The 15,637-nt window shown below is 36.1% G+C and overlaps 1 protein-coding gene across 1 annotated transcript in view; it reads right to left on the bottom strand.

Moving 5' to 3' along the window:
- The window catches only part of C10H1orf141 (chromosome 10 C1orf141 homolog), a 49,180-nt gene that overhangs the window by 31,912 nt on the left and 1,631 nt on the right, over positions 1–15,637 (bottom strand). The window contains exon 2 of the mRNA XM_041773018.1: positions 4,478–4,570. Coding sequence (XP_041628952.1) covers positions 4,478–4,552 — 75 coding nt within the window. The 5' untranslated portion in view covers positions 4,553–4,570. The remainder of the gene's footprint in view (positions 1–4,477; positions 4,571–15,637) is intronic.

The following is a 15,637-nucleotide window of genomic DNA, read 5'->3' as shown; positions in this document are numbered from 1 at the left end:
CAGGGCGCGATCCTGGAGACCCGGGATCGAATCCCACGTCAGGCTCCCGGTGCATGGAGCCTGCTTCTCCCTCCGCCTGTGTCTCTGCCTCTCTCTCTCTCTCTGTGACTATCATAAAAAAAAAAAAAAAAAAAAAAAAAAACAGAGCAAAGTCATTACTACATTAAAAAAATAAAATTGGGGTTCAATTTGCAACTTTTTTACAAGCAGCTGTATTTATTTATTTTATGATAGTCACACAGAGAGAGAGAGAGAGAGAGGCAGAAACACAGGCAGAGGGAGAAGCAGGCTCCATGCACCGGGAACCCGATGTGGGATTCGATCCCCGGTCTCCAGGATCACGCCCTGGGCCAAAGGCAGGCGCCAAACCACTGCGCCACTCAGGGATCCCGCACCTTTATTTTTTAAAGCAAAATATTGAAAACAACCCCAATGTCTGTCAATGGGTGAGTGGTTGAAACTCTGTACATCCATATAATGGCATACTACTCAGCAATAAAATTTATATATTATTTATAATAATAAAACTATTGATTCATGTAGAAACTTAGATGTGCCTCAAGGGCATTATGCTTAGTGAAAAGTCAATCTCAAAATTTCACATACTGAATGATTTCATTTATATAATATTCTCAAAACTACTGTTATAAAGATGGAGAACAGATTAGCCATTGCCAAGGACAGATGGGGAATGGTGTGGGGGTATAGATACAGATACAGAGAAGTAACTTGAGGAAGTTCTTTTTTGGTGATGGAGATATGCTGACCCTGATTTTGGTAGTGATCACACAAATCTACTATGGGATGAAATCAATAAAACTCTACACACAGATGAATACAGGTTAAAAATGGTGAAAACTAAATAAACTCTGTAGACGGGTTAACAGTAAGATACCAATGTTAACATAGGGTGGGATTCAAACTAATTTTGATATGGTACACTACCCATATAAGATGTCAGCACTGGGGGCACCTGGATGAAAAGGAATTGGGACTCTTTGTAGTACTTCTGCAACTTCCTATTAATTGATAATTATTTCAAAATTAAAAAATTTTAAAAATAAAGAGACAATTACCAAAGTGATTTATATATTGTTTTCTCATCTTTTGGTCATCAAAAAAGCAAATAGAGACAATTCACCTTCATAAATATACGTATGTGCTCATATGTGTACCTGCATATTTATGTATGAGTATATGTAAAGATAAATAAATTTATACACACATATATAATATTTGTATATCTTTGTAGGAACATGAAATAGGATGTGGATGGATAAACCCAAACTGCTAAATGTTGTTTGCTTCAAGAGGAAACAGCTGAAGAGGCCAAAGACAATTTTCCTTTACGTAATTTTCTTTAAGTATAATTTTTTTTAATTTTTTTATTTATTTATGATAGTTACAGAGAGAGAGAGAGAGAGAGAGGCAGAGACATAGGCAGAGGGAGAAGCAGGCTCCATGCACCGGGAGCCCGATGTGGGATTCGATCCCGGGTCTCCAGGATCGCGCCCTGGGCCAAAGGCAAGCGCCAAACCACTGCGCCACCCAGGGATCCCTCTTTAAGTATAATTTTTATACATATCTGTATGTTATTTCCAAAAGCATGTTTTAATTATTATAATTTAAAAATAAGAAAAGTTTTAAATTTTCATTATATATCCTTTCAAAAGAATTTCCAGAGAACACTTGATCAGTAACACATAAAATTGGCATAGTAACACAAAATGAGAAAATGTATGGAAACGCTTTGCACAAAGGAAGCTCTTAGTAAAAGGTAAGAATTATTATGACTAATAATAACTTAAAATTCATATAAAAGGAAATTTCGGGAGCAATTAAACAGATTTATCTCTAACTATATTTCCTAAAGTACATTTCATTTCATTTTAAACAAAAAATTAAAAAGGAATGAACTTTGAGGTGCGTAAGTCCAATATGGTAGCTTTAGTATGTTACTCCTGGTTTGCTATTTCAAAATTTGGGTAACAATAATTTATTGTTTTTTTCCCAATATTTCTCAACTTTATTTTCTGAATAAAAGGAAACGATTATGAAAAACACTGAAAATCAAGTTATTATTCAAGCATCAACATTTTCATTTTCAGGTTCACAAATATGTCCAATCACTTTAGAGCTCCTCTCTGCTATTTTCCATGATCTCTCAGACTCTAAGCTCTTTATGCCTGATTAACTCACATTGTTATATTATTTTGCAAGTCTTTGTGTAACCAAATTAAAGTGTTCATATGTGCTAAGAATCTTATTTTTGAAAACTACATTCTTTTTTAAAAAGACTTATTTATTTGAGAGAGAGAAAAAGAGAGAGAGAGAGAATGCAAGCAGGAGGAGGAGAAGCAGAGGGAGAAGGGAAAAAGATTCCTCACTAAGCAGGAAGCCCAGCTGTGGGCCCAACTGAGCCATCCAGGTGCCCCCAAAACTATATTCTTCATTAATATTTTATATTGAATTTTATGAAACTCTCACCTTTTTTACTTAAATTTTTATGACCTTTATTTTTAATTTGCTAACTATACCAATTTTTTTCCTTTTAATAAACCAATTAAATAGCTTTTTATGTTTATCATATTAAAGACAACTATAGGAGTCACATTTACTATTTGACTGCCTATTTGTTTTTTTTATCTTAATCACCTTAGATATATTATGACCTAATATAATTTGGTCTCTATCCAAGGGCCAAAATATGGAAAGAGCCCAAAGGCGCATCCACTGATGAATGAATAAAGATGTGAGGGACGCCTGGGTTGCTCAGAGGTTAAGTGTCTGCCCTTTTTTTGCCTTTTTTTTTAAGTGTGCACACAGGGGGGAGGGGCAAAAGGAGAGGGAGAGAAACAATCTGAAGCAGATTCCATGCTCAGTGCAGAATCAGGTACTTAACCAGCTGAACCACCCAAACCCCCCAAGAAACTGTATACTTTTAAAATAAAACATTCATCAAGCTCTTTTATTCGATATTTATCTCTAATAGGTTCATGATCTCATTTAGTAATTTCTTATTGAATTTAACTCCATTTCAATTAGAGACTCCATTTCAATTTAGTGTACATTTTACCAAATCTTTATATCAAAGAGAAATGGTTTTCATTTTATTAATAGTTAATAATTGTATAATATTGGGAAAATCATGTAATTTTTTGAGTTTTATCATTTCTAAACTGAAGTTAATACCTTTCCCATAGATACTAATTAAAGATTACAGATTAATAAAAGATGAAGGGTGAAATGAGATACGTCATTAGAAGTTTCTAGTATAGCATCTGGCACATAGTAAGCTTCCCATAAATATTAACTGAGATACTGGTAGTATTCTAAGAATTTTATATGATTCGTGCTTTATAAATTTTATTGATTATAAATTGGTGAGTAGGTAACATTTCTGAAATCAATTCCCCTTTATTTAAGAAGCTAATGTCACCTTTGTGCAAACCTATGAGCTGAAGGCATTATAATAATCTTAGGCAAAACTCCACAATCAATTAGATTCTAGTTACCAATTCGCTACCTGAATGTACATGGATTTAAAATATGATAGAACTGGCATGCCTGGGTGGCTCAGGGGTTGAGCATCTGCCTTTGGCTTAGGGCGTGAGCCCAGAGTTCCAGGATCAAGTACCACAATGGGCTTCCTGCAAGGAGCCTGCTTCTCCCTCTGCCTGTGTCTCTGCCTCCCTCTCTCTCTCCTCTCTCTCTCTCTCTGTCTCTGTCTCTGCCTCTGTGTGTGTGTGTGTGTCTCATGAATGAATAAATAAAATCTTTAAAAAGAAAAAAGATGTGACACACACACACACACACACACACACACACGCACACACACTGGAATATTACCCAGCCATCAAAAAGAATGAGATCTTACCATTTGCAATGATGCAAATTGAGCTAGAGTGTATATTATGCTAAGCAAAATAAGTCAGAGAAAAACAAATATGATTTCACTCATATGTGGAATTTAAGAAACAAAACAGATGAGCATAAGGGAAGGGAAGGAAAAATAAAATAAGAAAAACAGAGAGGGAGGCAAACCATAAGAGGATCTTAACTATAGGGAACAAACTAAGGGTTGCTGAAGGGGAGGCGGAGGTGGATGGGGTAAGTGGGTGATGGGCACTAATGAGGGCACTTGTTGTAATGAGTACTGGGTGTTATATGCAACTGATGAATCACTGAACCATATTGTGAAACTAATAATACACTATATGTTAACTAACTTGAATTTAAATAAGATCTTGAAAGAAAAAAATATGGCAGCTATCCAAAAGTTACCTTGTATATCTAATTAATTCTTAGTGTATACTTACATAGATAACTTTTTGAACTAATATAATTATTTACTTTTTACAAATTAGCTTATATCTCTATATTACTGTGTCATTAACTAAAAAGTAAAGATAATCATTCACATTTGAAATGATAACAGTTTAATGATTAAATTTAATTCAAGCTTTCATTTACAAACCTTTGTTCTTCTGGCCAGGAGTATCTTTTCCTGCTCATCCAGAATATCTAACTTCTCTAAGATTTTTTCTGTCATTTTTCAGTCGGTAAATTCCTATTTAAAAAGTAAAAAAGAGATCTCCAAAATAATTAAATTTTAAACATAAAATTGATTATTTAGGTATAAGTTAAGAGACCCACATTTTTATTACTATTTGGGGTACAAAATAGAACTGTATAGATAATGGAATAAATCACGGGATTATAGAGAATCCAAGTTGTTTTTAGGCAGAAGTTCACATGATCAGAACTCCCAGATATGTGTGGACCTTAGGAATGTTTAAATGCATGATAAAGGGGAGTTGAACCAGATGTGACTCAGACTTGAAGCAAGGGCACTGGCTTGATTTATATCTATTTTCTTTTTGTTGTGATGTAATTTTAATGAAAGTAAGTGTGAAGAGTTCACATTTGCATAGTTAATTGCATTCAAGATAAATTGGTCAATGATCCAAGACTCTTAATACAGCACTTAGAAGGTGATCAGTCACACAGAAGGAGCAGTTGCCAAGCTGGCTGAGTCCTATTGTCATAATAATCCATATTCTCTAGCCAATTAATATTGCTGAAAATTACATCTGGGGTCAGGCAGTCCATATGAGGCTTGAGGTCCTGAATGTTATACATCAGGACACAAAGTACCTTTTCAATGCACCACAAATAGCTAGGAGCAGAGTAGAGGCAAAAATCAGAATGTTAACCCAAAGCTCCCTCCATATTTTTGCTTAGTGATTTGAATGGGCTTTGGTGGCATTTAGATGTAAACATTGTATGGTTCACAGAAAGTACTGAATTCATCAATATTTCTAAGTAACACCAATGTCAACACTAAGGTTCTTTTTCGAGCTCAAAAATGTCTATGCTATTTCTCCCATATTATATAATTCAATCATTATCTCACAAAGGCAATAATACATGCAAAGACAAGGGTCAAGGACTCTATGCCAAAAGCTCATTATATTTAGCACTTTGTTTCTTTTAGCAGTCTTTTCTACTCTTGGACTCTTCTGGGCCATGGACCTGCAGGCAGAATGTTCCTTGTTACAAACCATATACCCTGACGTTGCAGATTGGAGAGGGGATAGGCAAGGGTGTTAGCACAATTATGAGTATCTCAGACTTTCTGGGTCTCCTATTGAAGAGTACGGGACAGATTTTAGAAGAGAATCTAGATTATCTGGGCACTACGTGTTGTCCTTTCCAATCCAGGAACCATTCCTCTCATATATCCTAAAAACAACTAAAGGAATTTTAGTTTCTGTGTTTTCCTTAAGCATAATATGAGTTCAAGGGGGGTGGAGAAGGCTTCCATATTTTCACCAAAATTTCTTTTATTGGGAACAAAAGTTTCTATTTCTCAATAAGGGATAGAAAAGCAAATAACTGTAAGCACCAGCTTATTGAAGTGAGTGGGTTTGCCATTTTGAAGAAGGGATAAGTTATACAAGGGACTACTGGGGTACATGGCTTACTTGTGAGAGGGACCAGAACGCAGGTCTTTTTTAAAGAGTAAGATTCCTAACCTCTCACTTGTCACACATCTTCCACATCACATCAGACATTTTAGGATTCACCATATCATTACATTTTACACACACACAGAGCAGCAATTTAGAGGAATTACATTTTTTATTTAAAATTATTTTGCTAAAGTAAATTACTTAGCCTATGATATGATTTCTAGCAAATCACTGCATATCATGAGATTTTTTTAAGTGAGAAAACCTGAGCAACAAATTATTTTTATGTGTCAATGACAGTTTTATGAATACTAAATTTGACTGTTAATGAAATTGACTGAATGTTATTAATTTTAGTTTTGTAGATTCATTTACGTATTTTGAAGCTTCTACTTTTTTCAGTTTGCAAATGTTTTCATAGGTCTTTGGCAGTGCGCCAGTGGTTTCTAATGGATAAATGGCCCTGGGACAAAGTAGAGGTCAGGAAATATTACAGACTACCTTGCTTGCTTTTATCATTATATCAAGGGTACCAAAGGCTTAGCTGTATCTCTTCAAATAAACACTGAGAGCAAAGAAACATCAAGCATGTCTAATACAATGGTATATCTCAACTGCTATGCATAAACTAAAAACTAATCCTTTAATGCAAAATACTGTATTATGTGTTCCTCAATATAAATGTGTTTCAGCCTTTTTGATTCAATCATTTCATTGTAATGTCCACTTTAAACCGGAACATTGGTTTCATACTTCTACTTCATATTTCTATTTCTATGAGCACATATTCTACTTCATTATTCTACTTCTGTGGGCATATATTATCATCTGATGATAAACATTTAATTGTCTATTTCTTCATTTGGCTACTTAACCGTATACATGAGAGATATTGCTCTAGGCATTCCATCAAATCTACTGAGGAAGTTGGTACCTGTTAGACATTATCTTCCTGAGCAAGGCAGACAGGCTCTCCTCTATCACTAAGAAAACAGACCATCAGGCTCTTGGGTGGCTCAGTTGTTAAATGATGGATTCTTGGTTTTGGCTCAGGTCATGATCTCAGGGTCAGGAGATAGAGCCCTACATGGGCTTCACACTCAGCACAGTTTCTTCTTGAGATTCTCTCCCTCTGCTCCTCCCCTGCCCCTGCTCATGCACACTCTCTTGCTCTTTCTAAAATAATAAAATAAATAAAATCTTAAAAAAAAAAAAAACAAGCAGAACCATCAAGAACTTCAACTTTTATCTCTCATGCCAAAGTCTTACTTGCATCCATTCCCATCTCACCTGTATTTTAATTTTAATGGAAGTATTTCCTCTCCCTTCTAAAGCTAATCCCTCCCACTGTACTCTAGACTCTATTACCTCTGTCTTCCTAAAAGAATTACTCCCATTAATTGTCCTCTCTCTCCGGTATCTGTCAATCTCTTTTCTTCACCAATTTCTTCTCCTTAGCATGCTCATGCCTCTTCTAGTTCTAAAAAAGAAAAAAAAAAATCTTCCCTTAAACCTAGTAGCTGTTATTCTCTTCTGTTATTAAGAAATTTGATTGACAAGTTTCTTAAAATATTCATCTTTACTTAGGGTTTCTAATTTCTTACATTTTTTTCCTTCTTTTTTTAAAGATTTATTCATTTATTATTCATGAGAGACACAGAGAGAGAGAGAAAGAGGCAGAGACACAGGCAGAGGGAGAAGGAGGCTCCATGCAGGAAGCCTGATGCAGGACTTGATCCCGGAACTCTGGGATCACGCCCTGGGTCAAAGGCAGACACTCAACCGCTGAGCCACCCAGGTGTCCCATTTTCCTTCTTATTTTACCATCATTTGGCTTCCTTCTATACTATGGAACTAAATCTACTCTTGTAGGCCACCAGGGTCACCATCTTAAAAATCAGTGAGCACTTTTCTGCTCTTATTTACTTTATTTGAATGTCTACAATATGTTCATGTAGGCCTCTCCTTTCTATGGAAATTCTGCCCTCCCTGGTTTCTATGACAATAGTCCTGTCTTCTTAACTCTCTCTGAAGACTCCTTCCTCCAATCACTCCCTAAATGCTTGTGAAAAATAACAGTGTTCCTCATCCTTAGTGTTCCTCATCCTTAGGCTATCTTTTTCATTATTCCGTATATTCTATGGGATGACTTCCCAAACTCATAGCTTTATCTACCACCATTTATTTTCAAACAAAATATCTCTTTTGAGTTCCAAATCTATATTCCTAGATCAATCCAGATTTCCCCTAAGTAGCCCAAATTTTATTCAAAGGTAAATTCGTCCATATCTTTTTTCCCCCTCAGCCAAAAATCTCTTGCAATTTTTATTATCACATTAGTTATCTCTTAGGCATCCAGCCCATAAACTTAGGCATTGTAATGGTTCTCAATCCTTTTTACTGTAGAATAAACTCATAAACCTCCAAGGTATATAGATTTTTAGTTGCTATTACAGGCCTGCTAAGTCAGAATTTATGGAGGTGAAGATGAGGAATCTATTTTTAAAAGCCATTCTGATGCAGCTAGTCCCTGAACTAGGATTTGGTCACCACTCTGCTGGACAACTAACTGTCATGCCCTCCCTAACAATGGGATCTTTATCTTGTCTATGCTACATCCTACATATCCTCTCAGTTTTTCTCCTCTTATCCATTTACATTGCCATTGCCTCAATTTAGAGTTCCATAATTTGTTGCCTGGATTATATATTGGCATAGTTTCAAAATATGTCTATATATTTGATCCATTTATCCTCTATTCTGTCCTTCATATTTGTCAACATATTTTCTCAAGAAAACACACACACCCCTCCCTGATTAAGGTTTAATTCTCTCCCTACAGCTTAGGAGAAAGGGTCAAGCTCCTCAATTTATCATGTAAGAATCAGGGTTTAGCCTCTAAGTCTCTAACCTCATCTACTTCTTCCTTGGGTATACATGATAACCCAGTCCTAATGAAAAATTGGCAATTCCCCAAATGTGTTGCATTCTCCTTTATTTGTTGCTTGGCCTCTGCCATTCCCTGTATTTCTAAGTTCTATTCATCCATCAAAATCCAACACAAATAACACTTATGCAGAGAAGCTTTCTTTGTTACCCTATGATTTAATTGTTCAATGTGCTCACATGCTAGCCTGTGTATATTGTTACCCCAGTCCTTATTGTTCTCTATTAAACCATTTGGTATAGTTTTATTCTTCCTCTAGACTATGTGTTTCTTGAAAGCAGCAACCATTTTTTTTAAATTTTTATTTATTTATGATAGTCACACAGAGAGAGAGAGAGAGAGGCAGAGACACAGGCAGAGGGAGAAGCAGGCTCCATGCACCGGGAGCCTGACGTGGGATTCGATCCCGGGTCTCCAGGATCGTGCCCTGGGCCAAAGGCAGGCGCCAAACCGCTGCGCCATCCAGGGATCCCGCAGCAACCATTTCTAATTCATCTTTGCATCCTTGTTACCTAACAATCTGAATGAATTAACTATCAGCCATAAAGGAAATGAACAACTATAAATGTTATGACAGCTTTTAGCTGGCATTTACATTTATGAGTTTCACAAGTAATTGTCAAAATACTATTGAGGTTCTTCTAGATCAATCTATAGCATTAAAAAACATTACTTTCTCTCCCACCTTCAACTTTAGAAATGCAGCATAATGTGTTAAGAACATGGACTCTGGAGTCAGACTGCCTGGAGTCCTTGGCCCTGCTACTTATCAGCTGTATGACTGTGGGCTAATTGCTTAACTTCTCTGTGTTGCCCCTTTTCTGTGTTTTTCCATCTGTAAAATGGAAATAAGACAAGCACCTACTTCATGGGTTGTTACAAGGTTCAGTTGAATGAATATAAGTGACATATAATAGTTGGTAAATAAAATAATACAAGTAATGATGCACTTACCTGTTAGGGATAAGATGTGTGGGATATCTATAAAAGTTGCAAAATGCATATTCTCATTTGCATACCCTTTTTCTTTCTTTCTTTCTTTCTTTCTTTCTTTTTTTTAATTTTTTTATTATTTATTTATGAGAGTCACACAGAGAGAGAGAGAGAGAGAGGCGCAGAGACATAGGCAGAGGGAGAAGCAGGCTCCATGCACCGGGAGCCCGACGTGGGACTCGATCCCGGGTCTCCAGGATCGCGCCCTGGGCCAAAGGCAGGCGCCAAACCGCTGCGCCACCCAGGGATCCCTCTTTTCTTTCTTCTTTTTGCCATACTTGCCATCATGCAATCACCAATGGTCTCCATATGTCTAACTAACTATCTGCCTACTTCTTCCATAGCATATTTCTTTAATTATACCTACACAAACTCCTTGGAACTTGATAAACAATGAGAATTTATTCAGCAATATGGTATCTTCTATTTTAATCCAGCAATTCAGTATCTTCTGTACCATGTCATCTGATTATATGGTTTCCTTTCCTTCCCTATTCTTTCATAGTTTCATTTTTCAACTTTCTTTTAAAATCTTATTCTGTGTTCAGTGAAAAGAAACTAAAACTCAGTGTCTTATAAAGCACAAATGAAGGCCCTGAATATATAACAACTATTAGGGAAATGACCCTGATAAGTACTACCATGTCTTCATACTGGAGACGCATCAAAAACACATAATTAGTTTGTAGTCAAGTAAATAGATTTGATCATCCCCCTTTCAACCAATATGTTAACTGGAGTGGGAGAGATGATTTCATGTCTTAAATACATATAGATACATCTGAAGTGTTCTTATATGTACTTACACGTGTGGAGAAATGCTCTACTCTGGAATGTAGGGTTCTCATGTGGTCATGGATGCCTGACTCACAGAATCTTGGGATTAGAATGAGTCAATAGTTTCTCACATAATTCCATGAACAGTGAAGCAACTTTGATCCCAATTGGACAAGACCTTTCTGATACTCGCTTTTATTTCATTGTCATTGTCTTTCCCAGACCTTCAGGTTTCACTTTTCCTTCCAGTTGATTACTGCACTGTACTGCCCCTTATTTGCCTGCCTCAATTTTTTCCTCATCTCTCAAATAATGATTCTTCATAATTCTGTCAGAACTATCTTTTTGATAATACTGAATTGCTGACCAAGTCTGGCTCCAGGCCACAAACCTTAACTAGCTCCTAATTACCTACAGAATAACATGAAAAATCTTCAGATGACATATGAGATGTTTCAAGAAGAGGCAGTCCAGGATTAGGCTCAGTTCACCTTTTGAGTTAATCTCCTACCACATCCAGTCTTCTTCAACCAAACTCTATGATTCTTATTCCAAGCATGCATCCTGTCTTTTCCCCAAGCATGTACTTCACTCATTCTTTTCCTTTCCCTGGCAATATTCTCTCCTTGACTGTCTTCCAGTCAAAAGCCTACTCTTTATCAAATCCTAGTATGAAGGACACCTCTTCTGTGAAACTTTTCCTTGACATCCTCGCATTCCTTATCTTGGTGACAGTCTCTTCTTCTTATGTGCTCCTATTGTATTTTGCCCTACACCACAAAACTTGGTACATTGTGCTATGGAAATTCACTCTTTGACAAATTGCTTCCTCACTCTGTTGAAAGCTCATTTAAAACAATGATTACCCATCTCTGAATCTCAGCACCAGGCAAAGGATTTTATACTTAACTGGGGCCTGAAAATTACAATTTAATTTGGAGATGTCTCTGATTATATAATTTTAAACTGGGAGTAATCCCAGTTTACCTATAATAGATGAGGCTAATTCAGGATGATTTACTGGAGGATGAAACATAAAGTTGAATGAATGATTATAAAATATGGTTCTTACCAAATCTAAACTCAATAAAATTATTTTCAAAGGAAACTTGGATTTACGTTCTTAATCACTGGCTCAGTAATGACAGTTTTTTTGAAAAAGAACAAAATGAAACAGAGAACTTGCCAACTAGGGCAGCATGAAATTCCCAGTCCCTCTTACAGTAAATCACCCACAGACCTTACTGTGAAGACTTGGCTGCATAACAAACAATTTCAAGGTTGCAGGGCCAATGTTATAAGCACATCAGAGGCTGAGTCATACTAAAAATAACAATATTAAACTAAAAAGTTGCTTTTAAGAGCACATTTCATTTTTAACAGCACCTTTGGGACTGAAAAAAAAATTCAAAAAACACACAAACAAAAAACCCCAATGTTAAGAAAGGGACAAACATCATAATGAAAACAAAATGTGTGTTGCATATAAACTGTACATTTGCAAAAAAACTACAAATGACCATTAATTATATTTTTAATATCAACAAACTATTCGAAGACATATATGCATTAAATAAACAAAATATGACTGTCTCCCTTATATTGGCAAGTTGGAGAAAGGAGCAGGGGAATATATATACATATGTTCTGCTGGTACAAATGTAAATTGTTAGGACAGTAATTTACAATTTACTGAAAATCTTTAAAATACATAACCTTTGGCCCCACAATCCACTTCCAAAAATTTATATTTAGAAATTAATCATAGGAATCTGCAAAGAATTAGAAATAATGATATAAATGTAATGACAGTCTTAATAACTATGAAAAAATAAAATAAAATAGTGGCATCTATTGTTAATTTACTTATTGCCAAATGGTATACTAAATTTCTCACAAATTGTCTCACTTATTCTTATAGATTTAAACATTGAATTCAGAGACATTAAGTATCTTGGTCAAAGTCATGAGGCTAATAAGTGGCAGATTCAGAATTTAAGCCCAGTTAAAATCTATGATCTTTACTACTATTTTTAGATTTTCTTGTCTAAATTCTTGTGTAGCCATGTGATGTTATATATGATGCAGCTACTAAAAGTGATATAAAGGAATATTAATGACATAGAAAAATGTTTATGGTATTTGTGTTAAATGAAAAAAACATATTGTAAGACCTTACATATAGAATTATTTTCTTTTTAACAAAATAAAGTATGGGTCCCTGTTCACAGAAAAGGATCTATGATAAAATGTCTAAAAAGATGTTTATCGTAGGGTGGTAAAATTGTATCTTAGAATATTTTTTACTGCTTTGTACTATTGTATTTTCTAAATGCACAAAGACTAACACATAGAGAATACATAAGAATATATATTATTTTTGCAGCAAAAAAGTTACTTAAAAACTTCAATATGTGCAAAAGTTTTCTTCTTATGAGATTTGAAAAGTCAAAAGTTTTTTAAAAATAAAAAGTTTAAAATGTCTTTTCATTTAACACCCAAAGTTTTTACAAAAGTACACAAAGCTAAATACAATAACTTAATGATTTCATATAAAATAAAGGATAAACCAATGAAAAATAGAAGAGCTGAAAGTAGATAAAAGAAAGATTGTTGATAATTTGCAAGCAAACCCCTTTAAATCCTGTTCTCTGTTTCAGTCTGAGACACTTTTTCCTGAAGGAGGTGCCAAAACACTTTTGTGTGAATAAGAGCTGGAGCCTCTCCAACTGACCTGCTCTCCAAGATAGTTTATAAATACAATGCAGCAATTTGTTTTGATCCTAAGGCAGGAAAACTCTGAAATGAGCAAGACATTTCAACTTTGACTTCAAGACTCCTAAGTTCAGATTGTATCCGAGAGTGGAAACAATAGATTAGTTGTTCCTATGACTCAAAATCATATGTAAATATTTTTATTGCTCAAAACTAGTGAGGATACATTCAATTGAATTAAAATAGAATCTCTAATGCTGATTTGCACATAGAATTTATAGTCATGAAATGACCATTACAGTACAGTGAAACTGTTGAATTAATACTGAAACCAATTTTTTTAAAGATTTTATTTATTCATGAGACAGAGAAAGAGAGAGAGAGAGAGAGGCAGAGACACAGGCAGAGGGAGAAGCAGGCTCCACACAAGGAACCTGATACAGGACTCAATCCTGGGACTCTGGAATCATGTCCTTAGCCAAAGGAGGACGCTCAACTGCTGAGCCACCCAGGTGGTAAATTGTTATTAGTTCTAAAAGGATTGATATGTTCTCACACTCCCCTTCTACTTCCTTTTAGGTTTCCTCTTACTGATTAGATTGTTTCTGAAGTGGGCTCTTCTTTCCCTCCTAATTTTTAAAATTTTGGTATTATCCAGGCTTCTGTATTCAAACTGTATTTTCCCTCAATCCAGTCACTTCCCATAAGCAATCTTACCCATGTCTAAAATTCGTCATCTCCTCCCACTTACTAACAATTCCTAGACTTATATCCCTAGCCCCATCTCTCCCTGAAGCTCCAGTTTTATTTTGTGATTGCCTGTTAAACATCTCCACTGGAGGTTCCATACACTACAAATTCAGCACATCTACAAGGCAATTTGTAACCTTTCCCAAACTTCGTCCACCTCATAGCCTTTTCCTATTCAGTGCCTGACAATGTCTTCACTAATGCTGCTGATACTTAATGTTGAGATTGCAGATGTCTGTACTCGGGTGTGGTCTCAGGTCACTACAGTTTTGTCATGGATACTGCTGACTTCTTGTACTTTGGTGTCCCACAGAGATCATTGTAAAACAGCTCTTCTGATTGACTCAAATTTTTACTGTACCTCTTTCGCTGTAGTGCTCAGGCATGCATCTATGGGGGTGTGGCCCAAAACCAATCTGGGTGATAGATAGAAATAGTGCTACATTCATAACCATTTCTCTTCCTTTATCCTAACTGTTGTCCTTAAACCATACTTCTGTGCCATGACATTCCCTTCCCTTGGATTGAAATCTTTCCAAAGAGGCACCAAGGTCCTTCATATAAACAGTCCTAAAATAGAAGCTCACCAGATCTTCAGACATATCTAGAGAAGGCCAAAACCAAGAGGCTCAACATGCTCAGATTCTAGTGAATTAAGACTAGAGACTTTTTTTTTTATTCATGAGAATACACAGAGGGGAGAGAGAGAGAGAGAGAGGCAGAGACAAAGGCAGAGGTAGAAGCAGGCTCCATGTAGGGAGCCTGATGTGGGACTCGACCCTGGGTCTCCAGGATCACGCCCTGGGCTGTAGGCGGCGCTAAACCGCTGAGCCACCGGGGCTGCCCAAGACTAGAGACATTTTATTGTTGTTGTTGTTGTTTATTTGTTTAATCAGTGCAGAGGAATCTCTTCTACTCATCTTCATTTACCAAGAGCCACCTTTCTGTTTGGGGAAATTGCCCTTCCCTCTTCCCAATTAGCTGTGGCTGAACTGTCAACTATAGTACAGGGATTACTAGCCCACAGGAATAGGGACATGACTGTTTTGGTCATTCAGAGTTTTCATCTCTCTAGAAAAGAGATTGTTCTAAGGAATGAGTAAAGTCCCCATGAATCCTTCCGTGAGATTTTTTTTCAGGAAGACCACGCCTTCATTCTTGAGGCATAGAATAAGGTTGTAATCTGGGCTTCTGTGTGAAAGAGACTTGGAGAGAACAGAGTCTAGAAGAATTAAGCAGATGAGAGATGAGAGATATGAAAGAGAATGAGTCCTGGTCGTGTCAAGCTGGAGGTTCTCTCCCTGAGATACCTGAAGCTGTCTGCTCCCATTAGTTCTATAACATGCTCCCATTCTTTTCCCATTAATTTTCATTTTTAACTTAGGTGGTAGTTTAAGTTAGATTTCTATCAGGTATAGTAAATAAAATTCTGACCATTGCAAATACAAGCATGCCAAACCGATAAAAATATCTTTTTTGT

The sequence above is a fragment of the Vulpes lagopus genome, chromosome 10 (assembly GCF_018345385.1).
Source record: "Vulpes lagopus strain Blue_001 chromosome 10, ASM1834538v1, whole genome shotgun sequence".
Lineage (NCBI taxonomy): Eukaryota > Metazoa > Chordata > Mammalia > Carnivora > Canidae > Vulpes > Vulpes lagopus.
This window is presented reverse-complemented; position numbering and strand designations above follow the sequence as displayed.